Below are 16,081 nucleotides of genomic sequence, written 5' to 3' on the forward strand. Positions count from 1 at the left end.
AATAGTCGGTTTTTTTGAAACACTCTAATATATACAACACAAGATATTAAATCATTGTACGCCATTATAGGGGTAGATCCGCTCAAGCAATAGTACCTATATATATTTTATTAATTGTTGAAAAGTTAATAATCATTAGCCTGTAAGTGATTACTAGACGGTCAAAACATTAAATAATAATAATAATAATAATATTAATATTAATAATATGTGTTATTGTTGTTTACATAAATAATGTTTATGCAACTTTATATCATTATATATGTATATACATATATTACGATATACCTATTAGAGCTCGCCACGATGCAGGAAATGAAGAAATCCAAAATTCGTATACAATGATATATTTATGCACAAGTTTTGAAAATACGGATCAATTTTAATTGATTTAATTAATTAAGCCAGGCATCGTACACTGTTGTTTATAGAATTGTAGCTTGTAGTCGCCGTCTACAGAAAATCATCGTTTTACATGAAACTTGAAGACGAGGAAATATGAAAATTTGTGAGTTTCTCACTGCACAGTGGCGACTAATGTGTACTGCAGTCAAACTTCGCAATAATCAATTTCCCTATATCATATAAAATATTCACGGTATTTGGAAAGTCGAACTTATCTCACTGCAAGACGTAGGTATTTTTATTTTTATTCGATTGTTCCGTTTCAATGTTCCGATGGGCAGCGAACAGACTGTTGCGGAGTTTAACTGTAAATGGAAAGGCTGTATACTCTGTTGTTGACTAATAAAAATTTGCTAATCGAGAAAACAATCGATGAGATAAAACAACAAGCACCACCTTTTTTGCCCGTAATCCTTGCCTTTTCGCCAAATACAATCTTCCATCCTGACACCGTTTTCTTTCAGTCACTGAATTCCAAATCTCTGTGATGCCAGACATTGTGCACACCATCTTTCGCAACAGCGGACTTTGCGCGTCTCTTACCGTCGCGGTGTTAACGGAATTGGAACGAGAATGCTGAAATTCCTCATCGGAACGCAACGTCAGTTACACCGTGTAACCTCAAAATATCGAAATTATGCTACAGCTGGGACAGGAAACATCGGACTTGGTCAATCTCGGACGCTGCAGGTTTCGAACATTTTCTACAAGCCTCAGTAACGATACTAAGTCAAATTTACTTCCTTGAAGTGTGAGAAATGAAATAGATCAATCGGCGAATTTAGAACAAAGCTTAAACTTGAGAACATGAAAAGATATACACCAACTATCTCATGACAAAGAGATGAACATTCTTAAATCAGTATAAAGTTGAATTAATTCGTATGGTAATTATAACCAACCTAATAAAGAAAGGAATGAGATTTACGTCAAATAATAGCGACATTACCGATTAACCGTGAAAATTTCGAGAAATCTAAAAAGCTCCTACTCAGGTTATAAAAGTCTAAAAATCTCGCACGAAGTAAACTCGAGAGTCTTTGAACTGATTTACTTGCAAACAAGCTTCCTAAATGTTATAAAGAATTCACGGCAAACCCTCACAGATAGAAGTAAAAACGGACAGGTTTTTTCTCTCCGAACTTTGACATATTCATCAAAGGACTAAGCACGATCTCTCTAACGAGTCTCACTGTGACCGAAATCTTCTTAGCAATCCGCTCAGAGTACAAACAGAATACCGTTCTCCAATGTTCGAATCTGATTAAAGTATGCAAACCGTAAAGGTGAGCACGACTCGAGGGACGCCGAGCACCAGCACCGACCTGAAAGAAGCCCTCTGCGAGAAAATACCGCTTTATCACGATCTTCTGAGGAACTTCCGCCTCCGTCACGGTGCATGTGTCGTTAGTCATCTTACCGTCGACGACCTTTATCAGGGATTGTCAGGTGTCAGCACAATGGTCAGAGAAACTTCGGAAATCGATCAAAAACTTGGGGTATGATGTTCCGAATCTTTGTTACGGCGGCGTTAAAGAAAAAGCGAGCTAATTGAGTATAAAAAATTTTGAACTATTGCTGACAGACAGCAGGTGATTTTTGTACCGAAATTTGATCTATTGGCAATAATGATCGTTTTCTTTTTCTTCGTCAACACGGCAAGTGAAGTGTTTCGTAAATACAATGAAAAGGTTAACCGGTTCATTCTCATTTCCTCTCAATAACCCTTAACTTATCGACTGAGCCTTTGGAGATTTCGAGATTGTAAGTATCCCGTTGGAAACAATCTTTGATCGGTGATTGGAAAGTAAATTATTCAGTGCTGAGCATAGATGGATAAACTGCGTTATTAGGTATTTCACTCGAGGCATGATAAATGGTTTCAGTAATGTTCAAAGTTCCGAGACCCAAAAAATCAACTTGCGTGTGCTACTTTAATGTAGAGAGTGAAACTGTAAGTGAAAATAAATAAAAAGAAAAAAAAACAGGGCGCGAGTGGAAAACGGAGTTTATCATTCACTGCTCTGGGGCTGCAGAGTTCCCCAAAGCAGAATGGCAAACAGTATAAATAATGTCGAAATGGAAGGCGAAGGTCGCCCGCCAGACAGGGTGTCAAAATAACTCACATGAACCTGCGATTTCGCAAAGACCTCTTTCCATTGTTCCTTCCTTTAACCTTCAAAGTTCCTACAGGAGTTTTGCTCGGCTCTTGGCCGCATGACTACTAATTAATACACATTAGCTCGCGGGTTGGAATAGAAAAAGAAAGAGCGAGGGATATGGAGAGGAAAAGGGGGAGACGGGGGAAATATTTCAATTCGTTATACGGCTTACTAATAAAATGAATTTCACCGAGCACACCGCTCAGAGCGTAGAGCTGCTCCAGGAGCCCTTTTGTCCTGACAGGTCCGAGAAAATAAATCGTTACCACCATGAACAAAACACTTCGGCGGCTGTAATTATGTAACGACAAGTCGGAGACGTACCCTTGGGTATAATTACCGTAACCTCGTTACGCTACACGGCTTGTCTAATACGGTTATACGAGTAATTTCAGATCAAACCACACAGACTATTACCCCACCCACATTAACGTTTCTTAGTCACGGATTGTTCAGCAGCGGAAAATCGTGATGAGAAAGTTTTAAAAAATGTCTATATAAAGAATATCCCCTCTTTATCTTGCTACTGAAAGCTCGTATAACAACTCGAAGATTTGTTCGTTACCTCGATAGCATCAGAGTATTAGAATCAGCTTACGATTAGTTATAATCCAACGGTATCAAATCGTGATCATACCTTGTAAAGAGTACGAGTCCATCAATCGTTGGTAAATATGAGGGTAAATAATTGAGTTGAACCAATTGAAAAATTGCCTGAAGGGTAAAAAGTTTAGGTGGAATGAGAAATTTTCAAACGCTCTGAATTGATGCTAGGAGTATCTGGAGTGTGTAAAGAGGATCGCTTTCGAAGTGGAGAGTGCTTTTTGATGAGAATGAGCCAACGTTGAAGCCTCGTTAAATTTCTGGAATTTTCGCGCCGGGTACGGGGCTGAATTTATTGTTTTTTCATCAAAATAACAAGCAGGTTAAGTATCGAGGGCTCGCCATCCCCGAGGTCGTCGCGCTACTCCCACGCCGTGGAAATTCACCCTGTCCTGAGGCGGTATTCTGGCTCCTGTTAACCGGTGACGTTCCCACACTCGAGCAAACCGCATCCTTAACGGCGGACTGGGCTTCGCGACGCCTAAGGCGAAGAGAATGGTGGTCCGAAAGAGGCGGAGGGATTGTTGGTGCCGTTCTCCAGGCTCTTCCGAAGACCATGTCGCCTCTTGGAAGACTGTGCGTAGCTTTAACCACCCTTGAAGCGGACGAAAACGTACAAAGAGCCATGAAAACCGGAGCGATGTCGCACACGCATTGGGAAGTGAGCATAAATCTCCATCTGCTGTCTGACCTTTGTAATATTTACTGTAAGATCAACCCTTGTAATATTGACCGTATCTGTTCCGTTCGATACGAAACCCATTTTTCGTCTCCTGCCGACAAAAAGTACGCTTACGAAGACTGCATGGAACTGCTGGCCGCATTGCCGGCGATTGTTGGTCTCGTGAGTAAGACTCAGAAGTTGGATAACGCTAGCGAAGAGGGTGATTGGGTGGATTTTCTGCTTCAATGTCTGGGGAACATAGCTGCGGACGACAAGGGAAAGAAATCGTCGCTGGGCGAATTCCTGCGACTCTATATCACAGTAAACGCGTAAGTTTCCCACTGGAAAACTAAAATCAATAATTATTATAATTAAGGAAATTAGGATACACTGATAAACATTAATGGCAAGTGTGATAAGAATAGTCAGTTGAGAAATCGTGTTATAATCCTATGATTGGCTGACAACGAGTAAAGAGATCAAAGAGATCGTTCAGTTTTGTAAGAACTTTTTAAATCCAGTGCAGGTCCGCGAGATTTCGAAAATTTCGCGACCCAGAAACGCAGAGTATTCGCGGAGTATTCGCATATACGTGGCAGTTAATTATAGTCGTCCACACCCTCCGTCAGTAATAGCTTCACCCGTTATCTCTCGGTGTTGATATTTCTCGACAAATTACACTACAGAGCCAGTCTTTATTTCACCCTCCATATAAGCTCGCAATCAGCTGAAGTTCGAATTACCCAAGTTAACCAATTTCGTTAAGCGACGAGGACGGCGGTTCCCCGGGTGCACACACGACGCAAATACTCGGAGATGCGATATTAGACCCAAGTCAGGCGTTGGCAGCGGGTGCATTGGCTTACGGAGACGAGCCCAGAGGCGGATCAATGCTGCAGGTATGAATAGTTGCAATAAACATATACCGCGAGAGTTCGTCGAGTCTCCAATATCGTCTGAAACGCAGAAAAAAAAACGAGGATAAAGATAGAAACGAACGATGTAACCATCCCGCAGTACATGCTGTTTCAAAAAAACCTGCAACACGCTCTGGGCGCGAATCCCACGGAAACGGCGATAAGGAACTACCTTTGGCACCTGGTGAAGCGGCAGGGTGAAGTGGCCGGATACAAAGAGTCTGAATTCTGCGATCCTAGGTACGTCGTACTCAGGAACTACGGGAGGGAACGTCTACCGGAGGCAGCGGAGGTCAAGGTAACTCCCGTGGGAAAGCGGAATGCCTGTACACCGTATGACACATCGGGAAGTCAAAGGCACGACACCTGTTGACTTACGGTTATTGGCTCGGCGGCCAGCAGCCACTCCAAAATCGTTTCAAGCCTATTCCATAACAACGGGCTCGCAGATTACAGACGTGAGAATTTTCTATATCCATTTGGGGGTATCAGGTGTCGGATGAAGCAGCCGCAACTGCGATGTTCCGGAGATAGTACGATCTGTATGGTTTTTTTTTATTGGAAAAGTTATTTGCAAGCTGTTTTTACCTTACCGTAGGAGCGTTGAAGCCACCGATTTGTCTTTAAAGTCGAGCATTAGCAAGCGATAGGTATCACGAGTTTGACGATTTTCTAACTTACGTTCCAAGTTTAACACTCGTAATTAAACGCCGAACGACGCGCTGCTACTCGAAAGCGATATTTAAGTTTCTGACAAGAACCCCTTTACGGTTGCAGCTCTCGCGGACTATTTCAAAAGTTTTGATTCCTATCTTGAACCAGGCGAAAGCGAAGAAATCTTGGCCCGAACACAACGCGATTGCCGCTCCCATTTTACAAGTAAGATATTCACACAATTATAAGTATACTAAAAGAACAACGGGGAACGAGAACATTTGTTGAATGGTTGCGAAGACTCGGGTGCCATGTAGAATTAAATCGCTTGCGCAGCTACTGCGAAGAGCAAAATGTATTGTGATATTTTACTGCAAATGAGATGGTAAGTTGGTGCAACAGTTTTGAAATCCACCATAAATTATAATGAGTAGAAAGCACGAAACTATAATAACTTCGAAATGTAACTTTAACAAGAGGAATAATAAGAGAGGCGCGTTACGTCAATAAAATCATGCACACCTCCTGTGTATGACACTGGTATCACACCAGGGTCGCTGGAGATCTCGCATCAAAGATCATTGCGTAGAAACCGACATATCTGGGATACTCTTTAACTAATATATTTCAAGACGAATTGGTTATCCGTAGCAAAATGAAACTTTGAATATGGAAATAAAATTCATAAAACAACGAAGTTCCGGAAAACGGATCAATCTACTCAAAAAATCATAACTCACTGAATTTTCAATATTTTGAGCTGAATATTGACTGAATAACTCTCAAGACACAGATAATGAGGAAAAAAATATATAGAGAAACTGCGCGATGAAAAAAAGGTATTTATTTCAGTGAGTGAAGTTGAATATTTTGGAAAACGAATCAATTAACGATTTTTACGATATTTCATCATTTATCCTGGATCAAATCAGATTATTTTGGATTTTTTTCATGTGGAATTCATGGTAAAGATAACGTAGGGTCATTTTGACTTCGGTATGCAGCGTAAGGGTTAACGACACTCTGATAAAACATTACGTAAACGACGTTTACACATGCAATTCGATGGAAATAACATTTTTTAACTGAAGCATTGGTCCTAAAACAGAGATGTAGTCGGAAAATGTTCTCGACGCTAAACATATTACAGCATAAAATATATGAGATTATTACGTTGAGTTTTCTAACGAGTAGATTCAAAACCGATTAATTCGATGATATGTGAAAGAATACCCTCAAAGAGTATCCGGATGTACATCGTTAGTTTATTTATTATTTGGTACAATCCAAAATGCAATTCGTTATTTCTCTTATGCTGTTATTTATAATAGCTATGCAACAAATTCATAATTAATTGCATTACTCCGAATCACTTCCAAATTATATTTCACTGCTCGCAAATTCAAGAGAAACCATTCCCGTTAAAACGTATAACCCCGACTTGACGGAAAATAAATAAAACGAGTAACTTCAATATCGTTAAAATTACAAAAACGGTTTCATACATCATATTATGTACGTCCATTCTACCGTGTCAGTTTTGGAATACGATATCAAATAACGGCTTTGATCAGCATTCTTGCAGCTGGTATTACGAGGTTTACCTATACATCCAATAAAAAATTGCCAGCACACTCACCTGAGTGCACGTAGTATATCAAATACCGTAGCAGTTTCGTTAAACTATAAAAATTGTGGTTTTCCCCAGAATTGCATAAGTTGTACACATTATTTTATTCCGACTACACGAAAATATATGTATATTTTTGAACAGTATTATGGCCTCCGGGACATGGCGTTCAACCAGGTATTGTTGTGCATGTCCCGTGCTCTCGGAGCTGTCGCTTCCATGATTTGGGCCAGAGCTATCAACGCGCCCGTGGAACGCCCGAGGTCCAGTTGCTCTTACACCTACATGAATGCCGTTAGCAAAGTTCGGAAAAAGTCGAAAAAATACTCTGTGAGCTACATCAAGCAAGTCCCAAAGTAAATTGTCGATACGTAATAATAAGAAATAATTAGGCAGACTTTAACAGCAATTTACAAATCAATAGTATATGTATAAATAATCAATTCACATTGGTGTATATAAATCAATTATATATTGTATCCTGTTCATCTGCCGAATCATATAAAAATAAAAATCGCTTGTAGATAACTCGATCGTAATTTCGTATGTACTAAGAATCGTTTATTGTACTTGTATAACATGTTATCGCGTATCAGGATGGAAGCCGGTTGGTATCGCGCAGTGTTGCAGAAACTAGATTTCTTTTCATTTCCGTTTTAAAATGAACGTGTGTTGCAATATTGCAAATAGCCTACACGGTAATAATTGATAACTTGATAAGTACTATTGCGTTACGATGCAAATAATTAGTTCCACACGTGCGGAAGACCGAGTAGGGAAAGTATACAAAGTAGCCAATACAACATACATCACATTATATAAGTATACATATAATTATTATATCATATTATGACAGATTTTCAAAAGTTTAGGTGAAAATAATTGAATTCTTTTAAGTCAACGGTAGCTGCATATTTATAATATTAACGTACAGTGTATTTGCTTTCTCCCAAGAAAGCGAAATACTCATGAACGAGAAAAGGCTTCGCACGATACGACGATTGAATTTCATTCCGAAAAAATTTCTCAACTCGGGAAAACTGCATTCAAATATCGCAGAAAAATGTGTGGTACGCATGCGCAACGTTAACGAGAAGAGGATGACCAATGGGAGAAGTTTGTCATCGCCGTTGTGAATGGCGTGACATTCTCAACTACCGACGAGTCCATCGATCTCGTGCATACACTTACACACGTCGTACGCAAGAGTCGTACGTCTAAATTGTGATAAAAATTCGCTCAAAGATAACCTGTCAATGTTATACGATAATCGCGAGTGTCCTAGAACTAGTGAGAATACGTGCCAACTGACAGTACGGAAAGACATCGAGGTAATATTCGACGCGTAAACAGAATACGCAAGCCTCATTTCGCAAAGGAATGTAGGGTGGTTGTCGGACAGGTTAGATCTAATTGGACCACGTAAGGAAAATTCATTTACTTAACGTATTCAACATGCTTCGCACCAACTCGACTCCGAGCTCAAATCTCCTCGATCTCAGTTTACAAATCTATCGCACGTTCTATGACGAAGCTATCCTGTCGTAGAAAAAAGTATCACAAAATACGGTTTACCTACGTTGTCAGTAAACAAACAACAACAAACAAGCCAAAGTGGTTCAGAATCAATCATTACTAGTAGCCTCGAATCGTGAATCTTGGTTGATAAAGTTGAATCAAGTGAAAGTAAATTTCTTGATATTTTTCCAATCTTTGAGCATCGCACTTACTGTTAGCTGCTCATTTTTGCTGTCACTATTCGCTTTCCTTTATATAAAGTCTGTTAAGTTTGGCTGGACAAGTTTCACAAGCATAATTCTTGCGTACTCACTAACGCCGCAAATGTACAGTAGCGATGGACTAGATGAAATAATGTATCGCAGATTGGCGATGGCAGATGCTTCATTGAATGACGAGATTGCAAATCCTGCACAAACGACTGCAGCGATGCCGCATAGAATCAGCATCAATACCGTGAGACAGCCGTCCAGTTTGTTGATGACTCACACTACCGGGCACACTGAACTATCAGCCACGCCGTCAGTGAGCATAGGAGGTCTCAATTTTAGCGGGCGTACCGCGGAACAGTCAAGAATTTTTGCAGACAACATTTCGACTGCATTTCAAGAAATTCGACCACTCCTAGAACAAGCCAGAGCGGTATACAATTTCTTTTATATCATTGTTAGAGAGAACATGCAGAAAACTTGTAGATAAATTTAGGTCTTTCATAGTTTTGACATAATGACTCAACTGTTGCGTAAATTGTTTCCCTCATTAGCACTCTCTACCCAATTTTGTTCGTATCTTTCACGGTATTTCAAAATATGGTATATCCTCATTTCTGTCGACATTTCTTGCTTCTACCGGTTTTTAATGACCTGCTTTCTAGAATAATTTCACACTTTAGGCATTTGCAGAAGCACAATATTTCTTATTATCGTCCTAAATAGATTTCATTTTAATTTATCATATAATGCGATTAACAATATTCTCTAAAATTCAGGGTCACCTCTCAAACATGACAAAAACTTGATCTTACTTTCTACTTCGATCATATTATGATTTCCCAATAAATTAATGTACTGGAATGCAAAGCCAAAAGATTGCAATAGCGGCTTATTGTTTACATCTCAGATAATGACTTAGTAAATTGAAAATCATTTGAAACAATTGCGTATACTATGTGCTAAATTCGAAAAAAACAAGGCAAATTTCAATAACAAAACTCTCAAACTACGATGTTTGAAATCTTTCGAATTTTAATTTCAAATCAGACAATATCCCGAATGAGTAAATGAGTTTATTGCGCTTACCTATAATTGCTTAACGCTTAAATCTTCGTTGTTTTGTGCTCCAATCGCATAACATGGCATTTCAGAGGATGAATGATTATTCTCAAATCGTTTTGGTAGATAAGCTTGGTAGATGCTGTCTCTGTGATTAATCTCACAGGCTTTGAGGTGTTGATGTTTTTCACGATTCTGCAATCTTATCTACAGTTAGTTACTGCAGTATGTTACAATAAGTTCAAAAAGCATGTTAGGCGAACCTAAGATTGTATGTTTTTTGTTACAGCCACATGGAATTGTCCTAACGTCATGGTTGAATGGCCAAACGCAACAAGAGACCCCGCCATCTGCGGCAGACAGTTATGTGATAAACCTAAATGATCAGCCATCGACTAGCAACATAGGATCGTCACACCACCAATCCACCCATGATCATCATCATCATCATCACAGAACTGCGACAGACAATTTTTTGAACAACATAAGAGAAGCGGCAAATGCAGAAAGTCAGAATAACAATAATAATGCCGAAGAAGGGGCAACGGATGCCCGGCATATTAGTCCTGAAACAAGAGCTTTGTTAGAAATTTTACAACAATATGTTCCATTTGTGTTGATACTCCTTGCAAAATGCATTTATGATCACCGAGCTGGGATATTACATTTTTTAGCTTTACTAGTAACATTTATTCATACCAATAATAATCTAAAACTCGAAATAGCCAAACAAGAAAATAGAAGTCGTATGGTACTGTTAGTTGTTCTATTTTATATACTTGGTTGTATCGTTTTTATCGATTATATGTCCGAAGAACATAAATTGTATTTGAGCTTGGTTTTGATACCGTCTTATACGCAACCTATTACACTCTGGGAGTTACTATGGTCACTCGCAATTACAGATTACATATTGAAACTGATTACTATTGTCTTCAAAGCTATTTTGACTTGTCTGCCAGTCAGGATACTTGCATTTCAGAAGCGAGTGAGTATATTTGACTCTATAACATGCCTGCAAAGTTCGTTAAAATGTACTATAACCATATTTAATGCGTGACCTTTGCATCGAATTTAAAAACAGTGATCGATCCAGTTCTACTCGAAAGTGCCTGTTACACATAATTTGTATTTTCCAGGGTAAATACTATCTGATGATAGAAGCCACTTCGCAGTTGTATCGATCTATTGCGACCATTCAACCTTGGTTATATTATTTGCTAGAAGCATACCAAGGCCCGGAAAAGGTTTTGGGAGTATTTTTATCAGCGGCATATATGGTTAGCAAAGGGAGTGATCTGGTATCGCGAGGAAAACTGTTTCGCACAGCTGCATGGAAGTTGCTTCAAAACGTAGTAAGTGTGATAGCAAATAAAGTTTATTCACACCACAATATAGAAATATATTCGATTCTAAGAATGTTACATTGAATTTTTCCTATAGTATTTTTTTTTATGTGCTTCTCTATCAAGTGAATGAGATCAAACATCCAAATAGCGTTTTCATTCTCAAATATCAGCAAGGCAGCTTTTCAAGTGAAAGTTTTTCCATCTACAGAACATAGGTGTGTCACCGTCGAAGGAACAGCTAACTGCAGCTGGGGGGATATGCGCCATTTGTCATGAAGAGTACGCAACACCTGTCAGATTACGTTGCAAGCATATTTTTTGTGAAACATGCGTGTCAACTTGGCTGGATCGAGAGTCTACCTGTCCATTGTGTCGTGCACCAATCACAGACGACCCAGTTTACCGCGACGGCCATACCACATCTTTCATTCAGTTATATTAACTTCTTGTCTTATATTTAAGTAAAGTTATTTGTATGAACTTTTTCTGAACACTGAAGTGTTCTAGATATTATTCAAGCAGTAACAAACTCGGGAACAAAAATTAAATAGCATTGAGTTCTTGCGTCATGGACTACTACTACCTAAGATTCCAAGATTGGTGCACTTAGTCGAAAATGTTGAATGTTTTCGAGATAAAAAAAATATATGTTCAATTTTACCGAAAGTAAACTTCAGGTGTCGGAAAATTGAAATAACCAGCTAATATATTAGAGTTTGAATTGTTAGTAAGATTGATAAATAAAAAGGTAGTGCAAGTGTTGGTCCAACTTTGTACAGAAAACAAAATGCGGTTCGTATGAATTGCAGCTAGATTGACTTCAAGTGTTTTGCACTGGTGGCGGGATGACCGAAAAGTTTGATCTATGTGTCTAAATGCCTCTCGTACTTTGCTTTATTATGCATTAAAAGCATTCAGAGTTCAAATGAAAAAGTTAAAAATTAAATTAAATTTGAGGTTTGACACGGAGGATTATGATCTTGTAAAATATCTTGTATATACATAAAAAGAAAGATTTTAACCGTATTAATAATGAAAAGAAACTAAACTATTTTAATGCTCGTTTCATGGAATAGTATTAGTTGTTAAGATTCTAAATCATTTGTTTACGTCATCTTTTCATTATCAAAAAGCTCAATCACTTACTACTGATTGAATACAGGCGATCGATGCAAAATGGTACCATATCTTTACTCATAATATGCGATTATTCAACACGAATTTAAATAGATTATGTAACCATATTATGATTTTTCAACGGGTATTGTATTGATATTTATCTATATATTTTTTAAACCGATGCATAGTTATACTGTCAACAGTCATCAAACTGACACTATCGACAATCCATGTTCTTCAAATATAGTATTATGTCTGTTACACTGAATATTGCGTTGTCATTCTCACATCTATAACAGATCATCAAGAAAAAAAAATTAATAAAACCAAAATCAAACAAGACAATAACCATTGAATGTTACAAGTATTTAATATTACTGTTTTTATTTCGTAACTTTGAAAAAATTTACATATTAAAATAAATATTTACTTATTGAGCATAGTCACTTAGCCAGTCTCAGCTGGGATTGGAAGAATTCCCCATCGCCACGTGTTGCTTGTTTATTTATCTCTCTATGACGGTTGCGGCTAACTATCTCTTCTAGTACTTCACCATCCCCTTTAATCAACCTGTTTAGCCAAGAAAAAGATATATGGGTTTATTTTAGTATTCATTTCGATGACTATTAACCGTACGAAAAGTCTGTAAAAAGATACTCAACAAATGCGATTATATTTTTATGTCATTCTCTAGTTTTTTAAATTGAAATTGAACGAATTATGATTTTACAATCTTGTCTCCCATGCTTGCTTTAAAGAAAGATAATTTTTAAACTTTTGTGTAGCACGTCAGAATATTTCGGTTTAACTACCTGTAAGGTGCCATTGGATGAAACCGACGAATCGGCTCAATAAAAATGTAAGTGGGTGCATGAAAGATTTCGTAACGACAATTGAATGCAATTTCTGTCTACTGGCAATAAATTTAATTCATTATTATAGCAACCTATGACGTCCCGTTTCTTCATCATAGACCTTTCTGATGACGCTCTGTTTTTTCTCCCATTGCTCTTTGGTCATCGGAGCCATTGCTTTTGCCTTCTCGATCACTTCCACCGGTATATCTTTGAGCAGTCTGTCAGTAGTTAAATTTTCTATTTGAGAAGAGGTTTTCTCCTTGGTCGCAGACTTTGCCTTCTTTTTCTTCAATTTCTTCTTCAATTTCTTTTCCTTCTTCCTGCGTTTTTTTTCTATTTTCTGGAGCTTTTTAGTTGCCTTTTTGCGTTTCTTACGTTTCTTTTCAGCACGCGATTCGTCGCTGCTGCTACCAGAACTGCTGCTGCTGCTGCTACTACTATCGCTGTCACTATCACTACTGCTGCTGCTACTACTGCTCGAAGAACTACGTTTTTTTGATTTCTTAGAATTCTTGCTAGAGGAAAGGCTGCGAGCTTTCTTTTTTGCCACTTTATCGCTTCGTAATATGATATCCTTTTCTACTTGTTTTGCATCTTCATGATGCCCACATGTCGCAGCTTCCCTGGTTTTTTCCAAAGCATTGGAAAGAGGGAACTTGTGATCTCCGCTGCCCCTCAAGTCTTCCCGTTCACTCCGATTTTCAAATCCCGAACTACGATTCGATCTTCTGTGATCTGGTTTCATATCTCTATAGCTGCGTTCCGCAAAGTTTTCATTTCTATTGAAGCCCATGTTGTTACGCGATTCATGATTATACCTAGAACGATATCCTGACCGATTATAGTTCCAGCGTTGGTCATTGCCGCCAAATCGATCATGGCGCTTATCTCTGTGATAATAATTATTTCTTTGGTGATTATTGAATCTTTCTGCGCCATAACTCTGTACATCTTTATTGAATCGCCGATTGTCATTCTTTTTGGCAAATCTGCTACCACTGCAGCTACGGCTCCTGTGTCGATTTCTGTCGCTCTTAGTGTCTTGATTCCGAACATGCTTACTGTCATGCTTTTCCGAGGCCTTATCCTCATTCTCGTCCCGCTTACTATTCTTCACTCGTTTCTCCTTACGACGTACAGAACTTGAGCGGCTTGATGAGCTTGAACTACTATTTGACGAACTGCTGCTATAGCACCTGGATTTCTTTCTTTTGTCTTTAGAACATTGAGTTTTTCGTTTCACCGAAACTTCAGAACCGCTAGAGCTGCTGCTGGTACTCGAAGAGGCGTTCCTTTTTCCAGACTTTTTTTTTTTGTTAATTCGCGTTCCCGACCGAGAACGTTCTGTCGATCGCGACTTGTGTTTTGCTGAACCTGCCATCACAAATCAGTCGATCTTTTGTGAACTCGGATTCGATGGATTTGGATATTTTATTTTCGTTCCCGTCCTCAGTAAAGTATCGAAAATAATGTAATTTTCAGGTACTGACGACACTTCTTGGTTTTTCCGTATCCGTTCTAGATATAACCTAACCTAACCTAAATTATGATTCTTTACAGACTTGTATTCAACGGTGTAGGATATACTTTCAGCAAAAAAAATTCGTAATTTTCATAACCACACATGATGAACAACTTATTTTTAATCTTTAATTCGAGGCTATTAGGCTCACCGACGTACTCCACTATTAAAATCAAATTAATAAAAGAAAACGAGATAGATACTTTGTTTACAACGGTACCGACGATACGTATGCAACGCTACCGGAACCGGCAAAATTTTGAAAACGATTGTAGAACGCCGGATGCGGAACAATCGGACGAGCAGTCGCGGTCATTTTTAAAACTAATTTTTTCACGTTAATCCAACCTCAATTATATTGCGTCGTTGCAAAAGTGCATTATGCAAATGCGCATAATTATAGATAATATAATAAATACGAGATTGAAGTCCGTCTATTTGGTTTAAGCAATACGGTGGCTGTTGAAATTACTAGAAACCATCGGTGATTTCAAATTGTGAATATTATATGTACAATATGCGATGTATAACTATTGAACTCAAAATTCTAGTTATTGGACTATCATTTTCAACCTTAATGTTCTTAGTTTGAAATCCCTAACATAACTTCGGTTTTCTACATGACATGAGGCTGATTTCCAACTTGTGATCTAAAAAAGTGAAAATGTGGCCGCGACGCTGTTTTGTTTTAACCGTTTCAACTTATTTGGCATGAAAAAGATTCAAAATTCCAAACTTATTACGCATTCAACCGATAAAATGATCAACATTGTATTGTACTTCCAAACTTTCTAATTTTTCGAGGTGAAATCACCATAATAATTTTAATGCTAATGGCTCGTATGGGGGGAAAGTGTTGCTGTAAAAATAAGGTACGCATCCCCACATATTGCGGTGTAGTATAATCTGTCAAACCGTCAACTATCGCGGTTTCAAAAATCATAGAACACTATGTTTCGATTAATGATCAAGTAGATATTCGAGACACGTATGTCAGTCAAAATCGAATAAAATCTGGAAGAAAAACTTACATTGCAATTAATCAAAAGCAAATTGTACATTCGGTTGCATGTATGAATGATTTAAGAAATACTATTCTTTTAATAGTATTTGTACATGCATGCAGTAATTATTTATAATATATTACTAAATGCACGCATATACCATACATATATATACTTGTTACTAAATAATTTGAAATTTGTGTGTATATATGGTATATATATTTAGATAAAAGATACGCATAATGATTTCCGGGCCAAAATTGTTGTCTATTCATACGTATTGTAACTGCGTATATCACATTTTGACTGACTGGCAGTGATCAGTACCTTTATACAATCTATAACTGACGCATTTACATTACACAGGCAAAAATGAAAAATGATTAACATTCGTATTTAAATTTCG

General features: G+C 38.0%; 3 protein-coding genes across 15 annotated transcripts in view; 1 reads left to right on the forward strand and 2 right to left on the reverse strand.

Annotated features, from left to right (window-relative positions):
• Positions 1–16,081, reverse strand: part of LOC124178495 — a 96,427-nt gene that overhangs the window by 37,636 nt on the left and 42,710 nt on the right. The gene's annotated exons all lie outside the window — the stretch shown is intronic.
• Positions 8,207–12,599, forward strand: LOC124178500 (RING finger and transmembrane domain-containing protein 2). Of its 3 annotated transcripts, none has more exons than XM_046561906.1 (5): positions 8,221–8,457; positions 8,919–9,195; positions 10,114–10,812; positions 10,964–11,179; positions 11,382–12,599. In XM_046561906.1, the coding sequence occupies exons 2-5, from the start codon at positions 8,926–8,928 to the stop codon at positions 11,613–11,615; spliced, it is 1,419 nt and encodes a 472-aa protein (XP_046417862.1). In that variant the 5' UTR covers positions 8,221–8,457; positions 8,919–8,925; the 3' UTR covers positions 11,616–12,599. The 3 variants fall into 3 exon arrangements, with proteins under 3 accessions (XP_046417864.1, XP_046417862.1, XP_046417863.1); XM_046561907.1 differs by having other exon boundaries at positions 8,227–8,366; XM_046561908.1 differs by lacking the exon at positions 8,919–9,195 and having other exon boundaries at positions 8,207–8,366.
• Positions 11,671–14,895, reverse strand: LOC124178501 (NKAP family protein CG6066). The gene is made up of 3 exons (XM_046561909.1): positions 13,239–14,895; positions 12,723–12,862; positions 11,671–12,582 (listed from the first exon to the last, which is right to left on the reverse strand). The coding sequence occupies exons 1-2, from the start codon at positions 14,528–14,530 to the stop codon at positions 12,736–12,738; spliced, it is 1,419 nt and encodes a 472-aa protein (XP_046417865.1). The 5' UTR covers positions 14,531–14,895; the 3' UTR covers positions 11,671–12,582; positions 12,723–12,735.

The sequence above is a fragment of the Neodiprion fabricii genome, chromosome 3, assembly GCF_021155785.1.
Source record: "Neodiprion fabricii isolate iyNeoFabr1 chromosome 3, iyNeoFabr1.1, whole genome shotgun sequence".
NCBI lineage: Eukaryota > Metazoa > Arthropoda > Insecta > Hymenoptera > Diprionidae > Neodiprion > Neodiprion fabricii.

Coding starts and splice junctions, on each gene's coding strand:
- LOC124178500 (XM_046561906.1), top strand. CDS start 8,926: ATGGCAGATGCTTCATTGAATGACGAGATTGCAAATCCTGCACAAACG. Junction 9,196..10,113: donor TCCTAGAACAAGCCAGAGCG/GTATACAATTTC, acceptor TTTTTGTTACAG/CCACATGGAATTGTCCTAAC. Junction 11,180..11,381: donor GGAAGTTGCTTCAAAACGTA/GTAAGTGTGATA, acceptor TTCCATCTACAG/AACATAGGTGTGTCACCGTC.
- LOC124178501 (XM_046561909.1), bottom strand. CDS start 14,530: ATGGCAGGTTCAGCAAAACACAAGTCGCGATCGACAGAACGTTCTCGG. Junction 12,863..13,238: donor GAAGAAACGGGACGTCATAG/GTTGCTATAATA, acceptor TTGGCTAAACAG/GTTGATTAAAGGGGATGGTG.